This window comes from Tasmannia lanceolata, unplaced genomic scaffold, assembly GCF_043159265.1.
Source record: "Tasmannia lanceolata isolate RefF3 unplaced genomic scaffold, GAP_Taslan_0.1 ptg000008l, whole genome shotgun sequence".
Taxonomy (NCBI): domain Eukaryota; kingdom Viridiplantae; phylum Streptophyta; class Magnoliopsida; order Canellales; family Winteraceae; genus Tasmannia; species Tasmannia lanceolata.
In genome coordinates this window covers 58,150,514-58,177,162 of record NW_027518685.1, presented here as the reverse complement: position 1 = coordinate 58,177,162, position 26,649 = coordinate 58,150,514, and the positions used below count along the sequence as shown (strand labels likewise).

Here is a 26,649-nt window from a genome sequence, read left to right as displayed (position 1 = left end):
CCACACTTTCTTCGTTCTCTCCATTTGCTTTACGAGTCACATTCTGAAAAATGAAATCATGTTTCTATATGTTTCCATCTAAATTTTATGCTTCTGATCTACGCACGGATGAACTTTATGCTGAGTTTCTTCCTTACCTGTAAAGTGGGAACATGTTTTCCATGTACGTAGTTGCCCCTCTTTGTGAAAGGATTTTATGAGCACGAATTACCAAAACAAGGGCCACCAGAAGTGCTATTGAGCAGCCCGCAGTAAAACCTACAGATGAAGATAAAAGATCAATGATTTACTTCGACACCTACATGATTTTAGAGAGTAATGTCTACTTTTTAAGAAAAAAAACAATGATTGAAATGGAAAACTAGACTTTCCTTTACCTACAGATAAGATTTATGGCACTTGTTATGCACTTCAAAACCAAGTTTTGTAGAAATAAATGATAGAATCTTCGTTCTTTCAACAGCCAGGTGACTATTTTAATTTTATTTTTCTTTTTGGGATTTTGTTTTCATATTTAGAGTATCGGATCTCATTGTTGTCGAGTACAAGAGTGATGTAGTCTTTATGTTCATACAAATTCTTCATCTCATCAACAACCCATTATTTGTGCAGCATAATTGGCTAAATTTAATCTACAATCCAAAATTCTTTCCAAGAATATCAACTTGTTACTAAATCATCTTTGAGAAGTTCACCGAGCTGTAATTTGCTACAGCTGGAGATTAAAGCATTTGTTTCAATTGCAAATCTATGTCTAACAAACAGCATAGAGGGGCTATAGGTTATATATATATATATATATATATATATATATATATATATTTTTTTTTTTTTCAAAAAATTCTGAATCTAGAACCTTCATTAAAAGAAACCTTAGAAAAAGACACAACTATAAGCACATAAATCCACATGAACAGGGCTGCACTCTCTCAATGCTAATGCATGAGTTGATGATGCAGGTGCAATCCCGGTACAAGCTTCTGACTAATTTTCAATCACTTTTTGGTCTATTAAGTGGCAGAATCATGAAAAATGGTAAACTACAAACTTGTAGCCTTTTATTTTATGTTTCGAACGGATATTTAAGATCTTAATTTGGCAAATTGGTTAAAGAGTTATGGCCAATTTAGTAGACTATTTTATGTTTCCAACAGATATTTAAGATCTTAATTTGGCAAATTGGTTAAAGAGTTATGGCCAATTTAGTAGACTGTGTCCCTAGGTCTTTGACTAGCCAATGTTTTGAAGTTCCTAAGCTATTTATGATGTTTGTATGTCCCTTAACTTGTAGTTGGCTAGCTTGAACGTTTCTTGTCATGCATTCCTCTATTTAAAGTCCGGCAAACATTTGTAATGGAGTTTCAGTTGGAAAAAGAAAAGCTTTTCTAAGCATTTGCAAGAATTTCACTTCTTGTTATCTCTCCACAAACCTAAGGATTGCGTTAGTCAATCCGAACTGTATTCAAAGTGGTATCAGAGCATCTAGGTGTAACCTTGCGACGCTGATCGTGAAATGATCCTACTTTAGTGCTTACCAATGAGAAATTTCTGCTAGATCAAGTTTCTCAATGGCCAATCGACGTCGCCGAGGTCCGATTGAAAGAGAGGCTTCTAATCGAGAGAGGGATTTTTGTGATATTGAGATTGAGGAATTGAGGCGTCAAGTCCAAACCCTCACTGAGAGGTTAGCTCTTCAAGAGCCTCAAGATGAGGTGGAGGAAAGCAATGGATCAGAGTTGGATGTCAACCCTTTTGCTCAACCACACCAACGCCAAGGAGAGAGTGACGTTTCTTCTTCGAGACGTCCCCCTTCACATCAACGTTTCACTGATGTAAAGGTGGGGATTCCTGAGTTTGAAGGAAAGATGCAATCAGATGTCTTCAGAGAATGGCTTGCTACGATTGAATGGATTTTTTATTTCAAAGAAGTTCCCGATGAGCACAAAGTGAAAATCGCAGCAATCAAACTTCACAAGCATGCCTCAATATGATGGGAAAGATTAAAGCTTCGTCGAGAAAAGACCGGAAAATAAAAAATCAAATCATGGGACAAAATGAAGAAAGACCTTCGTAAGAAATATTTACTGGAAAATTATCTACAAAATGATTTCGTGGATATGTACCAATTCCAACAAAGGACTCGTTTCGTTGATGAATATACAAAAGAATTTCACAATATGGTGGTGTGATGTGGAGTTGGCGAACCCGAAGAACAAACTATTGCTCGTTATCTAGGAGGTTTGAGGAATGATATTAAACAAAAGGTGCAACTCCAACCTTATTGGTCCTTCAATGATATTCATCGCTTGGCAAGCAAAGTGGAAAAAGAATACCGGCTACGGCGAGATCAAGGGCCAACGAGTTATTTTACAACTCGGAATTTAGGTCATGAGTCTACTCCTAACCAGGGGAGTACGTCTCATCCTTGTCCCTCTAATAATGTCTCTCGACCACCAAGCGTGATGTGGCACCGACTTATAAACAGCCTAATCCTTCGTCACCCCAATGTTTCAAATGCCAAGGATATGGTCATATTGCATTGGGGTGCCCCAATCGTAAAGTTGTCACTTCTGTGAATGATGAAATACAAGAGAGCGAAGATGAATAACCAACAACCGAACATTAAAAAGATGAAGAGGAAGTCACCCATAGTGATCAAGGCGAGCTCCTTGTGGTCCGAAGAGCTATGAACATGGACCGCTCTAAAGAAGACAACGACTGGTTTCGCCACAATATTTTTCATACCTGTTGTACTTCTCATGGCAAGGGTTGCAATGTTATCATCGACCAGGGTAGTTGCGAACATATTGTCGCAATGGTGATGGTGGAGAAATTGAACCTCAAGACTGAATCTCATCCACATCCTTACACTTTATCTTGGATTAATCATGAAAAAAGGTAAAGGTCTCTAAGCATTGCCTTGTTCCTTTCTCCATTGGTTCTAAGTATAAAGATGAAATTTGGTGTGACATACTACCTATGGATGTATCATGTATGTCATTTGCTTTTGGGACTCCCTTGGGAGTTCGATCGCAAAATCATCCACAATGGTTTCAAGAACACTTACTATTTTTTTAAGGATGAAGTTAAGATGATTTTGGATCCCTATAGAATGGAAAAAGGACTCAAACCCGACAAGGGGGAGAGTAACTTTTTTCTTTCCAAGACCGAATTTGATCAAGAGAGCAAGGAAAACGGCATGTCCTATGCTCTACTCATTGTTGAAGTTAATGAGGAGCATGATTCTTTCCCTACGGAGCTTGCGCCAATCCTTGAGGAAATTCAAGAAGTTGTGCCCAATGAAATTCCTCCAAGACTACCTCCTATGACAAGCATCCAACATTGTATTGATTTTGTTCCGGCCTCTTCTCTTTCAAACAGGTGGCTTACCGAATGAGTTCAAAAAAACATGAGGAACTTCAACGGCAAGCTAATGCATTCATCGCCAAAGGCATGGCGTGTGAACGCATGAGTCCATGTGCCGTCCCCACTTTACTTGTTCCAAAAAAGGATGGCTCATGGAGGATGTGCATCGATAGTAGAGCGGTAAACAAGATCACCATCAAATATTGTTTTCCTATTGTGAGACTGGATGATATGCTTGACCAACTTGCCAGTTCAAAAGTCTTCTCAAAGTTGGATCTTAGAAGTGCCTATCATCAAATCCTGATGAGACCCAGGGACGAATGGAAGACGGCATTTAAAACTCATGATGGATTATATGAATGGCTTGTTATGCATTTTGGACTTTCCAGTGCTCCAAGTACCTTCATGCGTCTTATGAAGCAAGTCTTCAAGCCCTATATCGGTAAATTTATATTGGTTTATTTTGATGACATTTTTATTTATAGTAAGAGTCAAGAAGAGCATTTGGACTATCTTTGGCAAATTTTCACTGCACTTTGAGAGGAGAAGCTATATGTCAGTCTTTCTAAGTGTGAATTCTTGACCAATAGCCTCATCTTTTTAGGCCATGTGATCTCAATTGAAAGCATTAAGGTTGATCCAAAAAAGATTGAAGCTATTACAAGTTGGCCGATACCGCTCAACATTCATGAAATCCGAAGTTTTCATGGTTTAGCAACTTTCTATAGGAGGTTCATTCAGTATTTTAGTTCTGTGATGGCTCCTATCACAGATTGTCTTAAAGGAGGAATTTTCCAATAGACCAAAGAAGCCCAAGATAGCTTTGAACTTATCAAGAAGTTGATGATGGAAGCTCCCTTACTTGCTCTCCCCGACTTTGATAAGGTTTCTGAAGTGGATTGTAATGCCTCCAATGTGGGTAGTCAAGAAGGACGACCTATTGCGTCCTTTAGTGCTAAGCTTGGTGATGGGCGGAAAAAATTATTCTACCTATGATAAAGAATTTTATGCGATTGTAGAAGCCCTCCGTTATTGGCGTCATTATTACATAAGGAGTTTGTTCTATACTCTGATCATGAAGCCTTCCGCTATCTCAACGGCCAACACAAATTAAGCATTCGACATGCTAAGTGGGTGGAGTTTATTCAATCTTTAAGTTCAATCAAGTGGCGGACGCCTTAGTCGAAGGCACACTCTTCTCTCCACTCTTGAAGTTAGAGTCATGGGTTTTGACTTCATCAAGGATCTTTCTGTTGAGGATGTACACTTTGGCAATATTTGGTCTCGATGCAAAGAAAGTCCTTGTGACTACTCAATCCATGAAGGTTATTTGTTCAAAGGAAGCCTTGTGTGTAATCCAAAATGCTCTCTACGGCAAGCCATCATTAAAGAGGCTCATGACAGAGGACTTGGTGGACATTTCGGAAAAGACAAACAATTTCTCTTATTAAAGAACACTATGGGTAAAGATGTTGAACGTCATCTCCAACAATGCCGCATTTGTCATATGGCGAAAAGTAGAGTGCAAAACACCAGTCTCTATACCCCCTTCCCGTTCCTCAAGCTCCTTGGGATGATGTGAGTGTAGATTTTGTTTTGGGCCTTCCCCTCATACAAAGGAAGAAAGATTCGGTCATGGTGGTTGTTGATCGTTTCTCTAAGATGGCCCATTTTGTGGCATGTAAAGAGACTTAGGATGCATCCAAAGTGGCCGATCTTTACTTCCGAGAGATTGTTAAGTTGCATGGTACTCCAAAAACTTTTACATCGGATAGGGATCCAAAGTTTGTTGGTCATTTTTGGAGAACATTATGGGCAAAGATGGGTACTAAGCTCCAATTTAGTTCTTCTCACCATCCTCAAACCAATGGCCAAACGGAAATGATTGATCGAACTCTTCGCAACCTTATTCGGAGTTATATAGGTGGCAATAAGAAACAATGGGATCTTGTACTTGCACAAGCCGAATTTGCATTTAATCATTCCACTAGCCACACCATAGGTGCTAGTACTTTTGAGGTAGTGTATGGGTGTAATCTTCAAGGCCCTCTTGATTTAGTTCCTCTTCCTATTACTACTAAGTTGAGTGGCGATGCGGAGGCAAGAGCGAAGGAGATTAAGAAAATTCATGAAAGAGTTCGATCTAATATCGAAAAGTATAAGGCACGGGCGGACAAGAATAGGAGAAAGGTTGACATCAATGAAGGAGATCTTATATGGATTCATCTTCGGAAAGAGCATTTTCCACCCGAGAAGTTTGCAAGCTTCAAGATCTTGCAGATGGTCCTTTTCATGTGCTTAAGAAAATTGGAGATAATGTGTTCAATATTGAATTACCTGGTGATTACGGTGTTTCAGCTACTTTCAATGTTTCTAATCTCATTCCATATCATGAAAATAACTAGGTCAAATCAGGAACGAGTTGAAATTCAACCTAGGGAGAATGATGCAGGTGCATTCCCGCTACAAGCTTTTGACTAATCTACAAAGTTGTATCCTTTTCTTTGCTGATTTCAACGGATATTTAAGATCTTAATTTGGCCAAGTGGTTGGAGAGTTATGGCCAATTTAGTAGACTGTGTCTGTAGGTCTTTGACGAGTCAATGTTTTGAAGTTCCTACGCTATTTATGATGTTTGTAAGTCACTAAACTTGTAGTGGGCTAGCTTGAACGTTTTTTCTCATGAAAGTCCAGCAAACATCTATAATGTTGACAAAAGTAAATCTTTTCTAAGCATTTGCAAGAATTCTACTTCTTGTTATCTCTCCACAACCCTAATGATTGCGTTCGTCGATCCTGTATCAGTTGAACACACACATTATTTTGATGACTTTAACTCCATAGAGAATTTAAATAAGTTCAAAATATCATAAAACATGTATGATGCATAGATCTATCTTACCCAAGAAAAATGTTATTCTATGCCTTTCTCTTCTTGCTGTTGGTCTTAAGAATTTTATGCCTTGCCTACGGTTTGAGTTTGAAAAATGCTTGATGAAAGTAGCTTCTACTCTCTCCAACAGCTTGCTAACCTGTGAAGGAAATGTGGATGAGATAGCGAAGTTATTGAATAACTGTGAGACAACTGTTGCTTGGTAAAGTATGATCAATGGGCATTATAAAATAACCCTATTTAACTAGGACATGGCACATCCATGTCAGTTTGCAACATCGATACGGCCACTTATATGATGTGGCATTACCAAATAACTAATTATAACATTACAAGAATTATTATTAAAAATATTACTTCATAAAAGCATAAGAAATAGAAAAGTTCATATGGACTGATTGATTGGAGTACATCAGATGTATTTACATTATAGGCAGTCATGAAAAATGATTCCATGTATTATTCATCTGCGAAGGAGGCAGACGGAGAGGGAGAGGCCTGAGAGGACAGGATTGGAGAGAGCTTGAGACGAGCATGAGAAATCCTTAAAAATTGTGAAAAAATATGCTACTTTAAGTTGGGACTTTTTTTTTGTTTTTAGGGGCTTTTCATGCTCCCTCACGCCCATCCTCTCACAACTGGCCCCATAAATATTTCATGGAATATTTTTCATCGTTGCCAAACATGCATTAAATGAGTAAGGATTTTGTTGGAAAACCATGTTGCATGGTAATTTTCTTAAAAATTAAGTGCCTTGTTACATAGTATCAATAGGATTGTGTTGCTCATATAAGAGGGATAAATATGAAATCCAACCTCATCAGAGCTGCCAAGGTAAGAATTGTCCACCATTCTTAAGTAAGATCTAGATGCATTTCTTGAAGTGATCTGCAGTTTTGGGAAAAAGAATTCTCTCATTAAAAAAATAACAATAAACATGATCAAACAGGGCCCTCTTCACCTAAACATTATTTGCACACAATTTACATACAATAACAGGTATAGTTTTATATATATCTTAGTTAATGGCTTCCTAAGTGGCCTAATTATCTCATTAATTTGCTAGTAAGATTTACTTGAAATAATCTTATATTTAAATATGGGCCCATTTTGGTGGTATCCAAAGAGGCCCAATAAGCGAGGGGTACTCCATATGTATGCAGGAAAAAGGTTTTCATTCTTGAATCTTTATACCCATGAAGTGATGCTTCTGAAAACATGGTCTTGTTTCTGACACAGTCATTTAAAACCATAAAACTACACAATGTTGGTTGCATACTTCTCTAGGAGAAAGCATGCAATTTTCTTTTTATTTATTATCATTTTTTCTTATTTTGCTTAGAAAATTTAGGCGCATTGCCTTTCATTCTATGGGAACTGCATATTTTATTGGTGAGAAACCCTAATTGCAAGTCAATGGAATTAAAAAATTCCACCTTCAGCTCTCACCAAACAAAACTACTAATACATGATATCAATTATCTAAGATTCAGATTCAACTCATAAATTGAAATTTCAATTTTTTGAGTCCAACTTGGATGAGTCGGTGTTGTGCCACAAAATCGGATAAGGGTCTGTTTAGATTTGTTGGAGATTTGGAATAAATGCGTGGATAGGTAAGGTTGTTGGTTTAACTGGTTCCACACACATGTTGATATAGTATTTGGTTTCAGCTTATCTGCTTTGATTTTGGTAGAGATTTTCTAGGTTTTATCTCTTATGATTTGGTTAGATATTTTATGAAGTAGAGTATCAGATCCCTGGTATGTAGGAGAAATAATAAAGGGGTGGGAATTGTAATCGGAAGGCATTCTGGAAAAATCAATTGAAATAATACCATTGAGGTTTTCCCCCTGGACGTGGGAATTGTGTTGCAACTGTTTTCTTCTTCCAATAGTCATAACATCTGGTATCAGAGTGGTCTCTTGGGCCATGGAGAACCTGTATATGGCAGATGGGACTAGATCACAGGATGTTCGATGCATGGAGGAGTCTATTAAGCACATTCGCGATAGTTCTGACCAACAGGCTGAGGCTCTTACTGAGCTCAGGAAACTAGTATCAGCCATGAACTTGGAATACACCAGCTCGTTGTAAGAGTCCCAACACAAGTGAGTGATGACCAGGCTGATTCCATGGGACACTCTCGCGAATCTTCGTCCCTCTCATGCAGACCCGTGTAGACCAAGTATGCGAAGATTGCTTTCCCACGATTTAACGGAGAAGATCCGAAAGGGTGGGTGTACCGCTGTGAAAGATTTTTTGATTTTAATCAAATAGAGGAAGATTGCAAGGTTCAATTAGCTTCAATACACTTAGAAGGGAAGGCACTACAATGGTTTTGTTGGCTGGAAACACCCAAAGGACCAGTAAGGTGGGCTGATTTCATCCAATCTCTAAACATGCGATTCGGTCCAACTGCACATGAGGATGTAGTGGGCGAGCTGACGAAGCTGAGACAAACTAGTGCTGTTAAGCAATATCAAGAACAGTTTGAGGAGCTAGCTAATCGTACCAATGGCTTACCCGAAGATTTCTTTGGAAGTTGTTTAATCAGTGGCCTTCGGGACGAAATTAAGACATGCGTTCGTATGTTTAAAGTTTAAACCGACAATAATCAACCAAGCCATGGGATTGACGCGGCTAAAAGAGGAGAACATAGAGGCTCCGACTATAGAGTCTCCGACTAGAAAGACAAAGGGGAATTGGAAACTGCCGGCGCTGAATAATCCTAGCTCTAAGTAAGCTAACCCTCCTTTACCACCTATTCGACGCTTGACACAAGCTGAAATGGATGAACGCAGATCAAAGGGATTATGTTATAATTGCGACGAACAGTACACCATGGGCCATAAATGTATGAGGCAGTAGATTTTTCTATTCGATGGAGTTGAAGAGGACGAGGAACCAGAGATGTTGGATGATGTTGTGGACCCCACTAAAGAAGAGTTCCAGATCTTGCTTCATGCATTGGCGGGATCTACCTCTTATCACACCATGCGGATCAAGGGTTACATCAAGCGGAGGCCTGTGATTTTACTCATCGACTCGGGCAGTACACAAATTTCTTGGATCCGAAGGTGGCCAAGCGTACAGGTTGTGATGTAAAACCTACCAATCCCCTTCCCCAAGAGACTCGGTAGAGAGTCTAACTACTTAAAAGATATGACCCATAAACCGACACCCCAAGAGGCTCGGTAGAGAGTCTATCTACTCAAAAGATACGACCCATAAACCGACGCCCCAGGAGGCTCGGTAGAGAGTCTATCTTCTTAAAAGATATGACCCATAAACCGACGCCCCAAGAGGCTCGGTAGAGACTCTATCTATTTAAAAGATATGACCCATAAACATACGCCCCAAGAGGCTCGGTAGAGAGTCTATCTACTGAAAAGATATGACCCATAAGCCGATGCCCCAAGAGGCTCGGTAGAGAGTCTATCTAACTGAAAGATACGACCCATAAATCGACGCCCCAAGAGGCTCGGTAGAGAGTCTATCTACTTAAAAGATATGACCAATAAACCGACGCTACAAGAGGCTCGGTTGAGAGTCTATCTATTTAAAAGATATGACCCATAAACCGATGCCCTAAGAGGCTCGGTAGAGAGTCTATCTACTAAAAAGATATGACGCATAAACCGATGCCCCAAGAGGCTCGGTAGAGAGTCTATCTAACTAAAAGATACGACCCATAAACCGACGCCCCAAGAGGCTTGGTAGAGAGTCTATCTACTTAAAAGATACGACCTATAAACCCATGCCCCTTGAGGCTCGGTAGAGGGTTTACCTTCACCAAATTCTACAACAAAAGGTGAAGCCAAAAACCGATGCCCCAAGTGGCTCTGTAGAGCGTCTATCTACTTAAAAGATGCGATCCATAAACCCATGCTTCTTGAGGCTCGGTAGAGGGTATACCTTCGCCAAATTCTCCAAAAGGTGAGACAAAAAATCGATGCCCCTTGAACCTCGGTAGAGGGTCTACCTTCGCCAAATTCTCCAAAAGGTGAGACCAAAAACCGATGCCCCTTAAGGCTCGGTATAGGGTCTACTTTCACCAAATTCTCCGAAGACCAAAAACCGATGCCCCTTGAGATTCGTTAGAGGTTCTACCTTCACCAAATTCTCTAACAGGTGGGACAAAAAACCGACGCCCCTCAAGGCTCGGTAGAGGGTCCACAATCCCCGAATTTCTCCAACATTGGGTACACTCTGAAACCGACGCCTTATGAGGCTCGGTAGAGTGTCTATCATTGCCAAATTTCTCCAACGGATAGGTACGCTCGAAAACCGATGCCCCATGAGGCTTGGTAGAGTGTCTACCTTCTCCACCGACGGTTTCTCCAATGTAAGGTACACTAAGAAACCGACGCCCCGAGACTCTCGGTAGAGTGTCTACCTTCTCCAAATTCTCAAACGTAAGGTACACTCAGAAACCGGCACCCTGAGAGGCTTAGTAGGGTGTCTACCTTCTCTAAATTCTCCAATGAAAAGGTACACCCAAAAAACCGTAGCCCTGAGAGGGCTCAGTAGAGCGTCTACCTTCTCCATCATCGATCGCCCTTCCACAAGGCCATTCGACCTCCAAAGGTTGAAGAAGACACAAGTTGGACCCCAACAAAGGATCTCCACCAAAGCTCGGATACACCAAGGATAGACTCCACACTTCCGAACTTCATATCGCCGAACCTTAATAAGCTCGACCGAGCATCTAAAAGCACCTTATTGAAGGTCAGTACCGAAAGATCTTAAAATATCTCCAAAGCCTAGAGCTACTTCTTCAACCTGAAAATGGGTCAAGGAAGTATGAACGATATGACGCTTTAAATTTATTTCAAGTTCTCGCCAAGGATGCTTCAACTCCATTATCACCAAGCAGTTATTAACAAGTAGGTCAGTACCGGGCTCTCTCTAAAAAACTTAACTACTTCCTTGACCCGCATAACGGGACAAGAAAGTAGGGGGCCAGTATGTTGGGGGTAACATCGGTATGCCTGGTACCGATCCTCAGACCAAACCATGGTACACAAATGGCTCAACATAAACTCATATAGAGAATTATCAACACCGACCCTCAAGAAGAACCAGACACGATCATAGGAATCTCACCGTTAAACGATCAATCTAGGCAACTGTTACGCTTAAGGCGTCACATTCAAATTCAAAACATCTCTCCAAGACCACCTTCCACGATCTCCACCCAATATTCCAGGGAATCATATCCGTAAGATTTTATTCTCCACCCAAATCATATCCCCACGATTTTATCCTCCACCAATCACGCCCCACGTGGGCTAAATCAAAGGCATGTTGGCACCATGGACATCATGGGCCTCCCCTCCTATAAAAAGGTACCCCCACGCTCAATGGAGACCATCTTCCTCTACCCCGAAAATGCTCTCTTTCTCTATGAATTAGTATTTTGCTTAGATGTCTGTTCGCGCCGATTTCTGACTTGAGCATCGGAGGGTGCCCCCGGAGTCCCCCTTCGGGGACCCTTCTAACGGTGTTTTCTGTGAGTGCAGGCACCCACTGATTTGAGCTCTACCAACCCGAACAGCCGCATCCGTCTACAATGCTCATCTGATTGTCATGTACGAATTTTGGCGTCATCATGTTCCAATGGGAGGGTGGACTTACCAAATTAACTAATGGTTAAAAGTTGAGCTATTGGGCATGGAGTGCCCTTATCAATCGGAGCAAGACTATCAGCCTTTACATGGGGTGTACTTATCAATTTGGGAGTGGGTAACAAATGAATTTTGAGCTCATTTTTGCAAGTGTCTTGAAGAGAGGAATCGGGTTGGGGATAGAGGGCCCCACTCCATTTACATCTCCATCCCTTTGCTTAAATAAGATACCCCGTAACAGTACACTCTCTCCCCCTCTCCATGCCTTCTAGTAATGAGATACCCCATCACCCATACATTCTCCACCTACCTGCCATAACCCGTAACACAAAAAAATTAAACCCCTCATTACTACCCACCCTCCATTTGTCCTTTTAAGACTACCATTTCCATCTCCCGCTACCTCTCTTCTCCCCACACTAGCAAATGAACGGTTTGGAATTGCTACCAAAGAGGTATTCCACCTATATTCCTACCAAAGAGGTATTCTTCTTCTTCTAATCTCTCTCCGTCTCAAATCCTATAGAATTAAAATAATCCCTTGAAGTATACCACCTAGAGATGCCATCTCCATTAAGTCTGTAACATTGCCAAGGAAATCATAGAGATCCGTATCTTACCTTTCAAACCTCTGAAACTCTTGTTTACACTTCTATGTTAGCATTGTATTCTTGGAGATTATTTTTTTTGCTGTTTTGTAGTCATAAGAAACCGGTCAAGTGTTAGTTATTTTGGCAACTGGCAGCCATGGTGAAGACTTGGAATGCAAGTTGGAGTAGGACTTAGGATCCATTAAAGAAGAAATCTCAATTTTCAAATATTTTACCTTAATAGCAAACAATATTAAAAGAGGCTATATGGTCAGCCCAGCCTCTAAGGCAAACCATATTGGAACCATGTCATGTAGTTGGTCTGGTGGGATTAATATCAATCTGATAAACAATGGCAGTGGGTTCCAATATTAAAAAGGAATATCAGTCACTTAAATTGCTCACCCTCAACGATAGGAACATTAGTGGTGAGTACTTATAAACAACAAGGAATGCAACTACTAAAACAAATGGATTAGGAGAATGGCTTGCTTATAGGCTAAAATCATTATCCTTGGACATCACTGATTACTTGTGGTTTTATCAATGTAATCAGTCTCGTAGATCCATATGGACACAAGCGTGGCCCATTCTCTGTGCCCACCCTTCTCACTAAATGATCCTAGCCCTTGCACTATTAGGCCATGCTAAGGATTTTGCTAACATAAGCCAAAGCCTTGATATTTTTGGCCATAATACGACAGATGGGTCTAAGATTAGAAATAAGACTTGGACCATATGGGTTGCCTCATGATGATCCACCAAATCAATGGTCTTGATTACACCCATCTACAACACTATCAAAGCGTTACCGCGGCATTTTTCTCTTATCCAAGTGTCTACTTGGTGTACATCTAGAAAATTATTACGGACAGTTAACTAAAGTTACAACCATAACCTTGAAGGCGACATCCAAACCTCAAGACACTAACAAGTTGGTATTTGAGATAGGATCTTGAGATTCTGCGTAAGAGGTAGGTGATCCTGTTATAAAAATTGATGTGCAAATCTGTAATTTAGGATGAGATAATACCTTATACGAAATTAATCTGGTAACTCCAAAAGCAGATTTCAACAGTAACAATTTCTTGCAATAATAAACTGTAAAGGAAGAACAAATCGTTAGATCACTTATCGAGTTGAGGCACGAAGAATCTTCGCTGTCCTTAAGGCAAATCTCGCCCCCACTATGACGAATCAACGGTGCAGATGGGCGTCACGGCGTATGCCTCCAGGATACAACAACTCTCGCTCCAGGGGTGTGCACTCACGCAGCCCGAATGCCTAACAACTTGCTTATATGTGCCAAAAGCCTTGATCAGAAAGGTTGGGGAAAATCAGAAGGAAAACCAGAGAGAAGATAGCAGAAGAAGAATCCGTTCTGTATATCTTTCTATCTCTGTAAAACCGTTTTTATAAAAAATTAAGAGCCACGTCGCACTCTTTTAGTGCGTGAGAGACGTTTCCCAAACGGTCACAAAATCACGATTTAAGAAATCTCAAACGGTAAAAGTATTAATTAATGATTAAAGAAAAAGAAAGGAAATAAAAAGGCTTTGGGCCCACGCGCGCGGCCGGCCGAGCCGGGCGGCGCGCGTGTGTGGTAATACCAAAAGCCCACCGGACCCAAGTGGGTGATCCGTGCGCGTAGGATTCACATGACCTCTTTCTCATTCACAAGACTAAGAGAGTGAAAGTATATATATGGCCACTCTCACCCTCTCACACTTCCCATCTAGGACTAAAGTTTTCTCATGGCTTTAGTCCTTTTGGAGGGAAGCTCTAACTTTGAGTGAGAAGCCCTAAAGCAAAAAGCAAAGCCAATGTAAAAGACTAAAAGCACCCCTTTGTAAGATTGAATTACAAAAAGACTTTTGCATAAAAAGTCAACAGATCCTACCCTATATTGGTATATTACGATTTTTCTGCCATATATCCATATTCTATATGAGTGCTATCCATGTTTCCCACTTTACAACTTAGATATAAAGATTAGTATTCTCTTTAAAATATTGGAAGGTACTTTGTATTTGAAGTATTAAACTTTGTTTATTCTTTGGATACTTGATGTTGGTACAATTTCGTAACTCAGTATAATTGCTTTAATTTGGCACCTTATTACAAACCTGATTTTATAAAATATATTGCAATGAGATTGTACATTTAAATGGATTTAGAACTCAGGAGTTCCAAATGGTGTGAAACATAGTGAAATATCATTTACATGATATTAGAAAAAGCATTGAATTGTTTTTACCTACAGTCTTGGTATGGAATGGGTTCCACTAGTGAGGTTGACCTCTAGTGGGGACCTAGTACCTAACCTAACAGTGGGTGAGTACACTGGTTGTGATCACGTAGACCTGTCAAGTTTATTTGTTCATAAGGTTGATCTTGAGCTGCCAGTAGGGAATCCTCTGGCCATTGATATTACCATATTGCGCTCTTTAGGATCTGGGAGTCCTGCGAACCAGTGTTCACCTTGGGGTACGCTACTTGCCAATAAGGTTGGAAATTGGCCACACAGAAGACTGGTTAATACTCTTTGTCATTACTTTTCCAAAGTGGAATATTGCAAAACCGTGTGGTTTAAAGTACTCTTTATCATTGTTTTTATTTTCCAAAGTGGAATATTCCAAAATCGTGTGGTTTGAAGTGCTCATTATCATTGTTTTTCAAAAGTGGAATATTGGAAAACTTTGTGGTTGAAAGTGCTTTGTGCAAAAGTAATTATTTTACCATATATGAATGCCTGTTTGTACTAGCTGATGTAGATTCGGGAAACCTACTGGCTATTTGCCTATCTGGATAAAAATTTCAGGCATCAAAGAACAGTAGACTGATCTTAGTTCGATCCCTAAGAAGAAGATCGTTGGCGAAGGTTTCAGCTTCAGTGTGGTTACTTGTATTTCAGTTCTTCAGACTTTGTACTCAAGGTGTTGTAATAAATAACTAGTTATGGTGTAATAAGTAATGAGAAAATCCTTAGATTAAGTGTTTTAAATAAATCATGTTTCCACAATTCTTTAGAAGCTCTGTATATTATGGATGGTAAAATGAGAATGAGCCTTGCGTACTCGTGGGGGGCGACCCTACGGGCATTCGGCGGTTGTCGCGCTTGTCCCGGGCCTTCACACCTTGGGCCGGGGCGTGACAGTTAAAGTGGTATCAGAGCATAGGTTTAGTTGAAGAACCTATAGGCTACGAGAACCTAATAAGAATTTTAGGGATAAAAACGTAGGATGAAAGATGGGTAGACATAGGCAAGGGGCACATAGGAAATGACATGATAGATTCGTGTGTGCCTTCCACTTGAGTTAATTATGTTGTTAGGAACCATGTCACAAACTCACGTGCATTGGGGACGCCTGGTCGACGTGTGAGTGAGTTCTGTGGGTATAAGATAACTAATTTAGTTGAGAGCCCCAAGGGCGCTGTAGGTGAAGCAGGAACACTTAGTTATGTAAGGGTTGTGTGTTGATGCAACAAGGAAAGGTAGTGGCGTATGCTTCCAGGCAGTTGAGGCCTTATGAGCAGAACTATCTGACGCATGATCTTGAGTTAGCAGCAGTGGTGTTCACACTAAAAATTTGGAGACACTACCTGTATGGCGAACCATGTGAGGTTATCACTGTTCATAAAAGCCTTAAGTACTTGTTCACACAGAAAGAGCTGAATATGCACCAGAGAAGATGGCTTGAATTACTAAAAGATTATGACCTGACCATTAGCCACCATCTAGGAAAGGCTAATGTTGTCGTAGACGCCTTGAGCAGAAAATCCAAGGGTAAGATGGCACCTTTGATGACCAACCAGAGGCAGATTTTGGAGGACCTGAGGAGGCTGAACATCGAAGTGAGATAGCATGAACCTGGTGTGCAGATTGCGAACCTTCAGGTTCAACCCACTATATTAGAAAGGATTAAGTTGGCTCAGAGTGCAGATGGACGACTCCAGAAGATCAGGGTAGGAGTTGAGGTAGGATCCCATCCAGATTTTAGAATCTATGAGGACAGTCCTTAAGGTTCGGTAGTCAGTTGTGCATGCCAGCTTATGCAGATATGAAGAGGGAAATTATGAGTGAGGCCCATAGTTCTAGTTATTCAATGCACCCTGGAGGCACAAAGATGTACATAGACCTCAGGGAAATCTTCTGATGGAATAATATGAAGTGAGAGATTGCAGAGTTTGTGGCTCGATGTATAGTCTGCCAACAACTCAAGATAGAGCATCAGAGACTAGCAGGAAAATTAGAGCCCCTCCCTATCCCAAAGTGGAAATGGGAGGGCATCACCATGGATTTTATGACTGGTTTACCGAAGACCCTGAAGAAGGATGATGCCATTTGGGTGATAGTTGACAGGTTGACTAAGTCAGCTCACTTCTTGGCTTATAAGGTGGGTTCGACACCGAGCAGATGGCAGAGTTGTAGTTAGAAGAGATTGTCTGGCTGCATGGAGTGCCAGTTTCGATTGTATCGGACAGAGATCCGAGGTTTGTGTCTCAGTTCTGGGGGAGTTTGCATAGAGCTTTGGGGACCAGGTTGGACATTAGTATGGCGTACCATCCACAAACCGACGGACAATCAGAAAGGACGATCCAGACATCGGAGGACATGCTCAGAGCGTGTGCCTTGGATTTTAGAGGTTCTTGGGATCGACAGCTACCTTTGGTGGAATTCGAGTACAACAATAGCTACCAGTCCAGCATTCAGATGGCTCCCTATGAGTCACTCTATGGTAGGAAATGTAGGTCTCCCATCCATTGGGATGATGTTGGTGAGAGGCAGATGTTGGGCCCGGAACTAGTACAACAGGCAGAGGAAAAGGTCCATTTGATCAAAGAGCATCTTCGAGCAGCGCAGAGCAGACAGTAGAGCTACGCTGATGACAGGAGGCGTGAACTTGAATTCGAGTCTGGGGATCATGTTATCTTAAGGGTGTCTCCTACAAAGGGAGTAGTTAGTTTTAACATCAGAGGAAAGCTGAGTCCCAAGTATGTTGGGCCATTCGAAATTCTTGCGCGGGTTGGGAAGGTTGCCAATCAACTTGCACTACCTCCTGGGTTAGCTGGAGTGCATAATGTCTTTCATGTCTCGATGCTGAAGAAATATGTTCCGGACCCAGACTGTGTGGTGGAATTGGCCTCGTTGCAGATCGGGGAGGACTTGTCATAAGAGGAACATCCAATACGTATCGTCCATCGGAAAGACCAAGTCCTCAGGAGACGCACATTCCTTATATCAAGGTTTAGTGGAGCAATCACTCTGAGCGGGAGGCGACTTGGGAACTCGAGGAAGAGATGCAGGAAAAGTACCCACAGCTTTTTCAATCACCAAGTACGTAAATTTAGAGGACGAAATTTTTATTAGGAGGGGAGAATGTAATACCCGACCCATACACACACACGTTAAAATTTTTTTGAATGGAGTGTCTTTATAAAAAACTAGTCCTTGATTTATTCTAGGAATAGGTTGTCATTATCAAGTTGAACCTATGATCATTTATTAGGTTCAAACAATTAATTGGACCGCAGTTGGTACAAGAATCCACAGAGAAAGTTACATTGATCAGAGATTGGTTAAAAACAATACCAAAGTGTTACCGCAGCATTTTTCTCTTATCCAAGTGTCTACTTGGTGTGCATCTAGAAAATTACTATGGACAGTTAACTAAAGTTGCAGCCGTAACCTTGCAGGCGACATCCAAACCTCAAGACACTAACAAGTTGGTACTTGAGATAGGATCTTGGGATTTTGCGTAAGACGTAGGTGATCCTACCCTATATTGGTGTATTACAATTTTTCTGTCATATATCCATATTCTATATGAATGCCATCCATGTTTCCCACTTTACAACTTAGATATAAAGATTAGTATTCTCTTTAAAATACTGGAAGGTACTTTGGATTTGAAGTATTAAACTTTGTTTATGCTTTGGATACTTGATGTTGGCAGGATTTCGGAACTCAGTATAATCACTTTAATTTGTCACCTTGTTACAAACTTGATTTTATAAAATATATTGCAATGAGATTGTACATTTAAATGGATTTAGAATTGGGGAGTTCCAAATGGTTTGAAACATGGTGAAATATCATTTGCATGATATTAGAAAAAGCATTGAATTGATTTTACCTACAGTCTTGGTATGGAATGGGTTCCACTAGTAAGGTTGATCTCTACTGGGGACCTAGTACCCAACCTACCAGTGGATGAGTACACTGGTCGTGATCACGTAGACCGGTCAAGTTTATTTGCTCATAAGGTTGATCTTGAGCTGCCAGTAGGGAGTCCTCTGGCCATTGATATTACCATATTGCGCGCTTTAGGACCTGGGATACGCTACTTGCCAATAAGTTTGGAAATTGGCCACAGAAAAGACTGATTAATACTCTTTATCATTACTTTTCCAAAGTGGAATATTGCAAAACCGTGTGGTTTGAAGTACTATTTATCATTGCTTTTACTTTCCAAAGTGAAATATTTCAAAACCGTGTGGTTTGAAGTGCTCATTATCATTGTTTTTCCAAAGTGGAATATTGAAAACCTATGTGGTTGAAAGTGCTTTGTGCAAAAGTAATTATTTTACCATATATGCATGTCTGTTTGTACTAGCTGATATAGATTCGAAAAACCTACTGGCTATCTGCTTATGTGGATAAAAATTTCAAGCATCGAAGAACAGTAGACTGATCTTAGTTCGATCCCTAAGAAGAAGATCATTGGAGAAGGTTTCAGCTTCAGTGTGGTTACTTGTATTTCAATTCTTCTGACTTTGTAGTCAAGGTGTTGTAATAAATAACTAGTTATGGTGTAATAAGTAATGAGAAAGTCCTTAGATTAAGTGTTTTAAATAAATCATATTTCCGCAATTATTTAGAAGCTCTGTATATTATGGATGGTAAAATGAGATTGAGCCTTGCGTACTCGTGGGGGCGACCCTACGGGCATGCGGCAACTGTCACGCTTGTCCCAGGCCTACATAACTCGGGCCGGGGCGTGAGAGCCGGCTCATTAATCGCAACAACAAAGCAGTGGCACAGGTTTTGGTGAAATGGTCCAATTCTTTTGCAAAAGATTCTTCATGGGAAGATTGGCAGTCTCTTTCTTCTCGGTTCCCTCACTTCAGACCTTGAGGACAAGGTCGATTCCATGGCAACGGGAATGTTATGCCACGTATTAGGTAAGGGTCTGTTCGGATTTGTAGGAGATTAGGAATAAATGCGTGGATAGGTTGTTGGTTTCACTGGTTTCACTCACATGTTGGTATAGTATTTGGTTTCAACTTATCTACTTTGGTTTGGGCAGAGATTTTCTAAGCTTTATCTGTTATGATTTGAAGTAGAGTATCAGCTTCCTGGTTTGTATGAGAGATAATAAAGGGGTGGGAATTGTAATCGAAAGCATTTTGGAAAAATCAACTGAAATAATGCCATTGAGGTTTTCCCCCTCGACGTGGGAACTATCATGCAACTGTTTTCTTCTTCCAAAAGTCATAACAGTCAGTCGGTGGGGGTTAAAACACGAGTCAATGATTGACTTGGCCGAATTAAAACGAGATTTTTGACCCAGGTCTTGGAGCTCAACTGGACATATTGACTCTTTGTTGCTCAGTGAGTCTTTAAACGTTACTTTATATAGCTTGTACATTAGGAGAGTGAGGACATGCATGGAAGTATTGTACAACGACCACCCAACTTGCAAACAGTGACTAGTGCGGACAACGACACTATTAAGGCTCGTTTAGTGCACTTGGATTTTCTGAGATATTCCGACACGGAACCTACAGTGGCTTAATCACGCGGAACAATTCTTTCGCTATCGAGACACGCCTATGGATCAACGTGTATTTCTCGCTTCGTTCGACCAAGAGGGAGAGACGAACCAGTGGTTCCAATCTATGGAGCGCTCCTACCATTATATTACGTGGGGGATGTTCTCAAAGGCATTGTTGGTAAGGTTTGGCCCCAACGAGTATGGGGATTTTGATGAAGAATTAGCAAAGATTTTCCAACAAGGATCCTTGCGAGATTATCAGCGGGAGTTCGAACTTCTTTCCAATCGGGTTCAAAATTGGTCAGAAAAGGGGCTTGTTGGTGTTTTATTGGGGGACTTCGAGAAGATATTTCAGCCGATGTGCGGATATTTCACCCCAATACCCTCATGGCTTCCATTGGGCTAACGCACATGCAAGAGGAGAACTTACAGCACATTCGTCAGAACCAGTGCCCGAATTTTGGTGGATTTGTGAGAGCACCACGTCGCCCTTCCCCCAGCAGTAACATTGACCCCAATACCAACTATTACAACACTGATTTGTCGGCTCACATGGGCTAAGATGCAAGCCCGGAGCAACAAGGGTTTATGCTACAATTGTTATGAGAATGTGGCCTGGGCCATAAGTGCAAGTCGCAACAATTTTTTTTGTTGGTGGTGGAGGATGAAGAAGGTGAAGAATATCATGAGTGTGCCACCGCCGGTCATTGTTCGGCTCTTGACGTTGAAATTCAAGGGTACTGTTGTAAAACGAATATGTGTCTCCTACCAATGAACGGTGCTGATGTAGTATTGGTTATACAATGGTTGGAGAGCCTTGGGCCATTACTACGTAATTGGAAGAAATTGACTATAGATTTTTCAGTGGGTACTATTAAACAACATTTCGAGGTCAACGCCCTCTGGTTTCTCAAGCTGGCTTCACCTCATTCTATAGAGCACTTCATTAGGTTTGATGCCCCATGTCATTTATTATACCAGCTGCATGCAAATTAGGGTAACTCTCCTACTCATCCTCTTAATCTTCAATTATTGCTAACAGAGTTTGTTGTGGTCTTTTCGGAACCCAACGGGTTACCACCATCGCTTGCTCAAGACTATAAAATCGAAGTACAAAAGAGTTCATCACCTACAAATGTTCGGCCATATAGCTATCCGCACTTTCAAAAAAAGTGTGATAGAGCATTGTGAGAAGGAGATGTTAGAAGCCGGCCTTATACAGCCTAGTATTAGTCCATATTCTTCTCCAGTGTTGTTGGTCCATAAAAAATATGGCACTTGGCGTTTCTGTGTGGACTATAGGGCGCTCAATCAGATCACCGTCAAGCATCATTTTTCAATCCCAGTGATTAACCAGTTACTGGATGAACTTCATGGTGCCCGTTATTTCTTGAAGCACGATCTCCCTTTCAGATACCATCAGATCCGTGTGAAGAAATCAGACATTCCCAATACAGTCTTTCACACTCGTGACTGTCACTATGAATTTCTAGTGAGGCCCTTTGGCCTCACGAATGCACCATCTACTTTTCAAGCAGTCATGAACGAGATATTCTGCAAATTTTTTAGGAGATTTATTTTGGTCTTCTTTGAAGATATTCTGGTTATATTGGTAGCCGGGAAGAACATTTACTCCATTTACGAGAGGTTCTACAAGTGCTCGAGGAACATCAGCTCGATGCAAAATTATCAAAATGCTTATTTGGGAGAACATAATCAGAATATTTGGGGTGTATCGTTTCAGATAGAGGGGTGTCTGTCGATCCCTCGAAGATCCAAAGTATGATTGATTGGCCCGTTCCAAAAAATGTCTGTGAGCTTCGTGGATTTTTAAGCCTCATTGGGTATTACTGTCCTAAAATCGTAGTGCAATGGCTCAGACACCGGTCTTGGTGCTTCCTGACTTATATAAACTATTTGTGATAGAGTGTGATTTGTCAGGAGTTAGCATAGGGGCCATACTAATGCAAGCGGCTAGACCTATAGACTACTTTAGCAAAGCTTTATCGGGCGGTCGTTTTCCACGTCCACATACGAGAAGGAGATGCTCTCTAATATTCTTGTATATTTTAAGGAGTCCTAGGTTTTAGGGAGTCCTAGAGTTAGGAGTCCAGCCTCATCACGGACGTTTGCTATGGATAGCAACCGTGCCATAGGTCTAGCTACACTAGTCACCTAGTCTTTCCCTAGGACAAACCTAGTTACCTAGGATGTAGGTTAACCTGCATTAGTCTAAGGAACAACTTGCATTTAGATAGGATCATATAGCATCTTAGATGGAATCCTAGGATAATAAAATCATCAACTTGAATTAAATAACTTCTCTTAAAACTGTTGAGGCAGTCAATCCAATCTAGGTTGGTGTCTTAGTTGAGTTAGGAATAGGTAGCTTGGCTTAAGTGCACCGAACTACGTCGACTCTGATCCCAGTGAGGCTTGGGTACGTAGGCAGCTTGGATGTCTGATGGCATACCAACCACGAGTCGGCTCCACAACAAATTGTGGGGTTTTGTATATTAATTTTCTTGTAAATTCTTAATTAAATCACTTAGGATTTTCCATGAAATTAGAATTTTATGAGAACTTTCACTTAGATTGAATCCAGACAAATTAAGAAATCAAGATACACATTTAGGATTCACATTGAAATTAGATCATAGGATACATGTCACATAGTTTGCACACTAACAAAGAGTTGAATGAGCCATTTAAAATAAATTTAAAAGAGTTAACTTTTGGAATTGAAGACCGATTATCGGGCAGGAATGGTGCATGTGGTGGATAACTCCCCATACCTTCCATTCTTGTAACCAGGTAGCGAGTCTAGATTTCTGGTTAATTATGGGTCCTAGATCCCACATCTAGGTGGCGACTCTGTCAGTCTCTTTTGTGTGGAATTCGGATTGCCTTAGTGATCCCAAGTTCACATAAAAGATGAATTAAAATCAATACTAAAAAGGCACACGCCAATCGCGTGGGTACGAGAGACCAAGCGAGAGTGTGGCGGCTCGCGCCCCACCCCTCTCGCGGGATCGGGTCCCACAGTTTGGCGACTCTGCTGGGGATCACCTAACTTCATCAAAACTTCAAAGGATAACTCATTTGAATTTAATTTAACTGGCTCATAAAAACTCTATCTTTTATATACTTGTTATATTAGTTTGTATGCTTTATTTTCTCATCACATTTTACTCGAACTTAATCTAACAAAACCTGAAGGCATCATAGATTGCGCAAATATGTTGCACACACTTACATCACTTGCATCTAAACCCTTGCATCTCACATGCACACACGTCCTATTTTAGGAACCCGGAGTGTTATCTAGCATGGTTGACTGGGATTTCATCACCTGGTGCCTCTGTGCTAGAGAAGCATTCCACCCTTAGCCTAGCACCTTATGGTGCGTAAACGGATCTCTTGTTCACGTACTGATACGCCGGACACTGGTACAGTATATCGAACATGGATTCGCGCTAAATGAACTCTTGGCCTTACCCCTAGATTAACCCACACATGCATGTAGTATACAAACACATGTGCATCACGTGTGTGAGCCTAGTTTAGGATATCCTACCCATTTGTGTCTAGATTAGGCCGTAGTCCATCTTCCAATGGCTACGATCGGTCCTTAGGTACACAAACAAAGTCATGAGTCGAGATCCTCTCTCCACTCCGCTAGATTAGGATTAGGGTTTGATGCCTTCAGGTAGCACTGCTAAAATGTACGAAGATTAAAAACTTTCCCTTTGGGGTTAGGATATAAATCCCATCATTTCCAAAGATCTCATAGGATTAGTCATTCATGATCTATCCGTTGAAAGCAATCTTATGCTATCTCATCTCATCTTTGATCGTAAGCCTTTCATTCTTCTATCATGTGATTCGATCATATATTCATACTTTCTTTGTACTGGCAGGAACTTATCCCAATCTCATGTTCATGTAGTCTTGATCATTCTTGTATCCCCTCTCTTAGCTTACAGGCACCATGTCTGCTCGTACAATTCTTGATTGGATCCGTGGTACATTAAGAGAATCTCACATCTATGCCATATGTGAGCAAGAGAAAAATCTCTTTGGCTACGTGGCAACCATTAAGCTCGATTGGGGATTACTCTATGCTGCATCAGAGTGTTGGGATCCCGATCATCATGTCTTCCGTTTTGGCAACCAAGAAATGTGTCCCACCTTTGAAGAATGGTGTGCCTTATTGGAATATCCTGTGGATGGCCCTCTGGTGAAGCCATCCTGTGTACCAGATTATCGTCCTTTGTTCCTTCGCTTGATGAATAATCCAGATGAATCCATGAACTCTTTCATCAAAGGCCAAGAAGTGTCCATGTAACAACTGATTGACATTTACCCTCCTCTTGGACACATTGGTACTGTTGATATTCAAAAAGTCCGACGTCGCGCTTTGAGATTCTGCTCATTTGCTAGGTTCCTCACTGTCCAGCCTTCTCGCTTTTCGTCAGCTGTTCTTTTGGACCTTGTTGATCAAATGGATCGTGGAGCCAATCCAATTCCTACTATACTTGCAGAAACCTTCAATGGATTGGATGACATGGCTCGTCTTCATGCCAGCTCAGGTCCACCTTCTTATGTCGCTCTTTCGTTGGGTCCTTCTCAGGATGTCCTGCATTACTTCAGGTGTGGTTATGCCACAAGCTAAAAATTGCAGCTCCTGTCCATTTTGACCATACATTGTATACCTTTAGCGAGTGGCGTCATGATGTTTCCTTTGATCACAAAAATGATTGGGTTGAATGGTTAAATTCTCGCCAACAAGATCAGATTTATTGACAAATTCCTAGAATCCAAGAAGCCGTCTTCAACACTGGAGAAGCTAACTACGTTCGTCTTCTTGGTCTCAAAAAGACTTCCTTCTATGTTCCTGCCAGGATTCAGCGTTAGTATGGGAGGGGGCAATCAATTGTGCCTCCCCTTCGTCATTTCTATCCGCCTGAGGATCTCAAGCCCAAGATTGTCAAAGCCGTTTCATCTGCTTGGGATGTCAAAATCATCAAGCCTTTAAAGGAGTCAGTTGAGGAAGATTGTCGTCCGAAGAAGAAGTCTAGAAAGAATGCTTAGTTCCATGTTTAATCTTATCCGTTCATCTTTGAAAGAATAAACCATGTACTCGAGCTTTAATGATTAATCAATAAAGTCCATCCTTCTCTTTCATTATCTTTGTCTATGTGTGCATCATTGTCTACTTCTTTCTGATTTTAAAATATGTCTTTCAAATATTTCAGGGCAGTAAACACCATAGCTAACCCTACTACTCCTTGGATTCGGATGTCTTCACGATTGGAGAGGAAATCTGTATCCCCGCCACCTTCTCTGAGAACCCCAGCATCTCCTTCTTTCCCGTGCTCATCCTCACCAATGGCAGAAAACCAGGACGGTCTTCCACCCGCTACTATTATCGATACTCTTACTTTGATTCTCCAGCAGCTTCAAGAACTCAAAGAAGAGTACCGAGTTATCAAGGCTCAGCTTTCTGAGAAGTTGGGGCCGTCATTGTCCAAAGATAAAGGGCCTGTGCACCATACAGCTACTTCAGCCGCACCTGCCCAGCCAGTATTCATACCTATCCCGGATAAGACCGAAGAAGATTTGGAAAAAGAGCAGTACAGCGAGGATCGCAGCAGGCCTTCTCAGTCCATGGTTGATAAAGCAGTTATGGAGAAATTAGAAAGTCTTACCAGAAAGGTTCAGGACATCCAATTTCAAGACCAAGGTGGTTTCAATCCAAGTGATCTTACACTGTTTCCCGAAATCCCTCTCCCTGCCAATTTTCAAATGCCAGATTTCGACAAATATGATGATGTGGGTTGTCCAATCACCCATTTGCAGATGTTTACCATCATGTGTCAGCCTCAAGGCTTATCTCCTGAGCAAATGGCTCAATTGTTCCCGGTTTCCCTAACTAAGGTTGCTAGAAGGTGGTTCATGGTCCTAGACAAGACTCGTTATAGGACGTGGAAGGATATCGGTGAGCAATTCATCAGGCAGTTCAAATATGATGATGGGACAGAAATCACTAGAAAGGATTTAGAGAGAACCAAGCAAGACTCGAGGGAATCCTTTCTAATTTTTGTCAAAAGATGGAGGAGATTAGCAGCTCAGATGATGGAGCGCCCTTCTGAGGAAGAGCAGGTCCAGATAATCATGAAAAATATTTCCCCCCAACTCCAGTATCACATGTCATTGCAATATTATCCAGACTTCAAGCACTTCATTGTGGCAGGCACCCAGATAGAGGAGGCTATGGCTCAAGGTGTATTCAACCGTAGCAACCCAAACCCCAGAGATTTCAAAAAGTCCCCTCCAGCCCAAGTCAGTAGTATCTCTCGTTCCAGTGCTCAGTCCTCTAAGTCCCAAGA

The 26,649-nt window shown here is 41.2% G+C and overlaps 1 protein-coding gene across 2 annotated transcripts in view; it reads right to left on the bottom strand.

The window, feature by feature from the left end:
* LOC143885391 (phosphate transporter PHO1 homolog 3-like) overlaps positions 1-26,649 on the bottom strand; it is a 76,260-nt gene that overhangs the window by 23,219 nt on the left and 26,392 nt on the right. For both annotated transcript variants that reach the window (XM_077389546.1, XM_077389547.1), the window contains exons 4-6: positions 7,076-7,147; positions 6,269-6,398; positions 138-258 (exon numbers count right to left, since the gene is read on the bottom strand). In XM_077389546.1, coding sequence (XP_077245661.1) covers positions 138-258; positions 6,269-6,398; positions 7,076-7,147 — 323 coding nt within the window. The remainder of the gene's footprint in view (positions 1-137; positions 259-6,268; positions 6,399-7,075; positions 7,148-26,649) is intronic.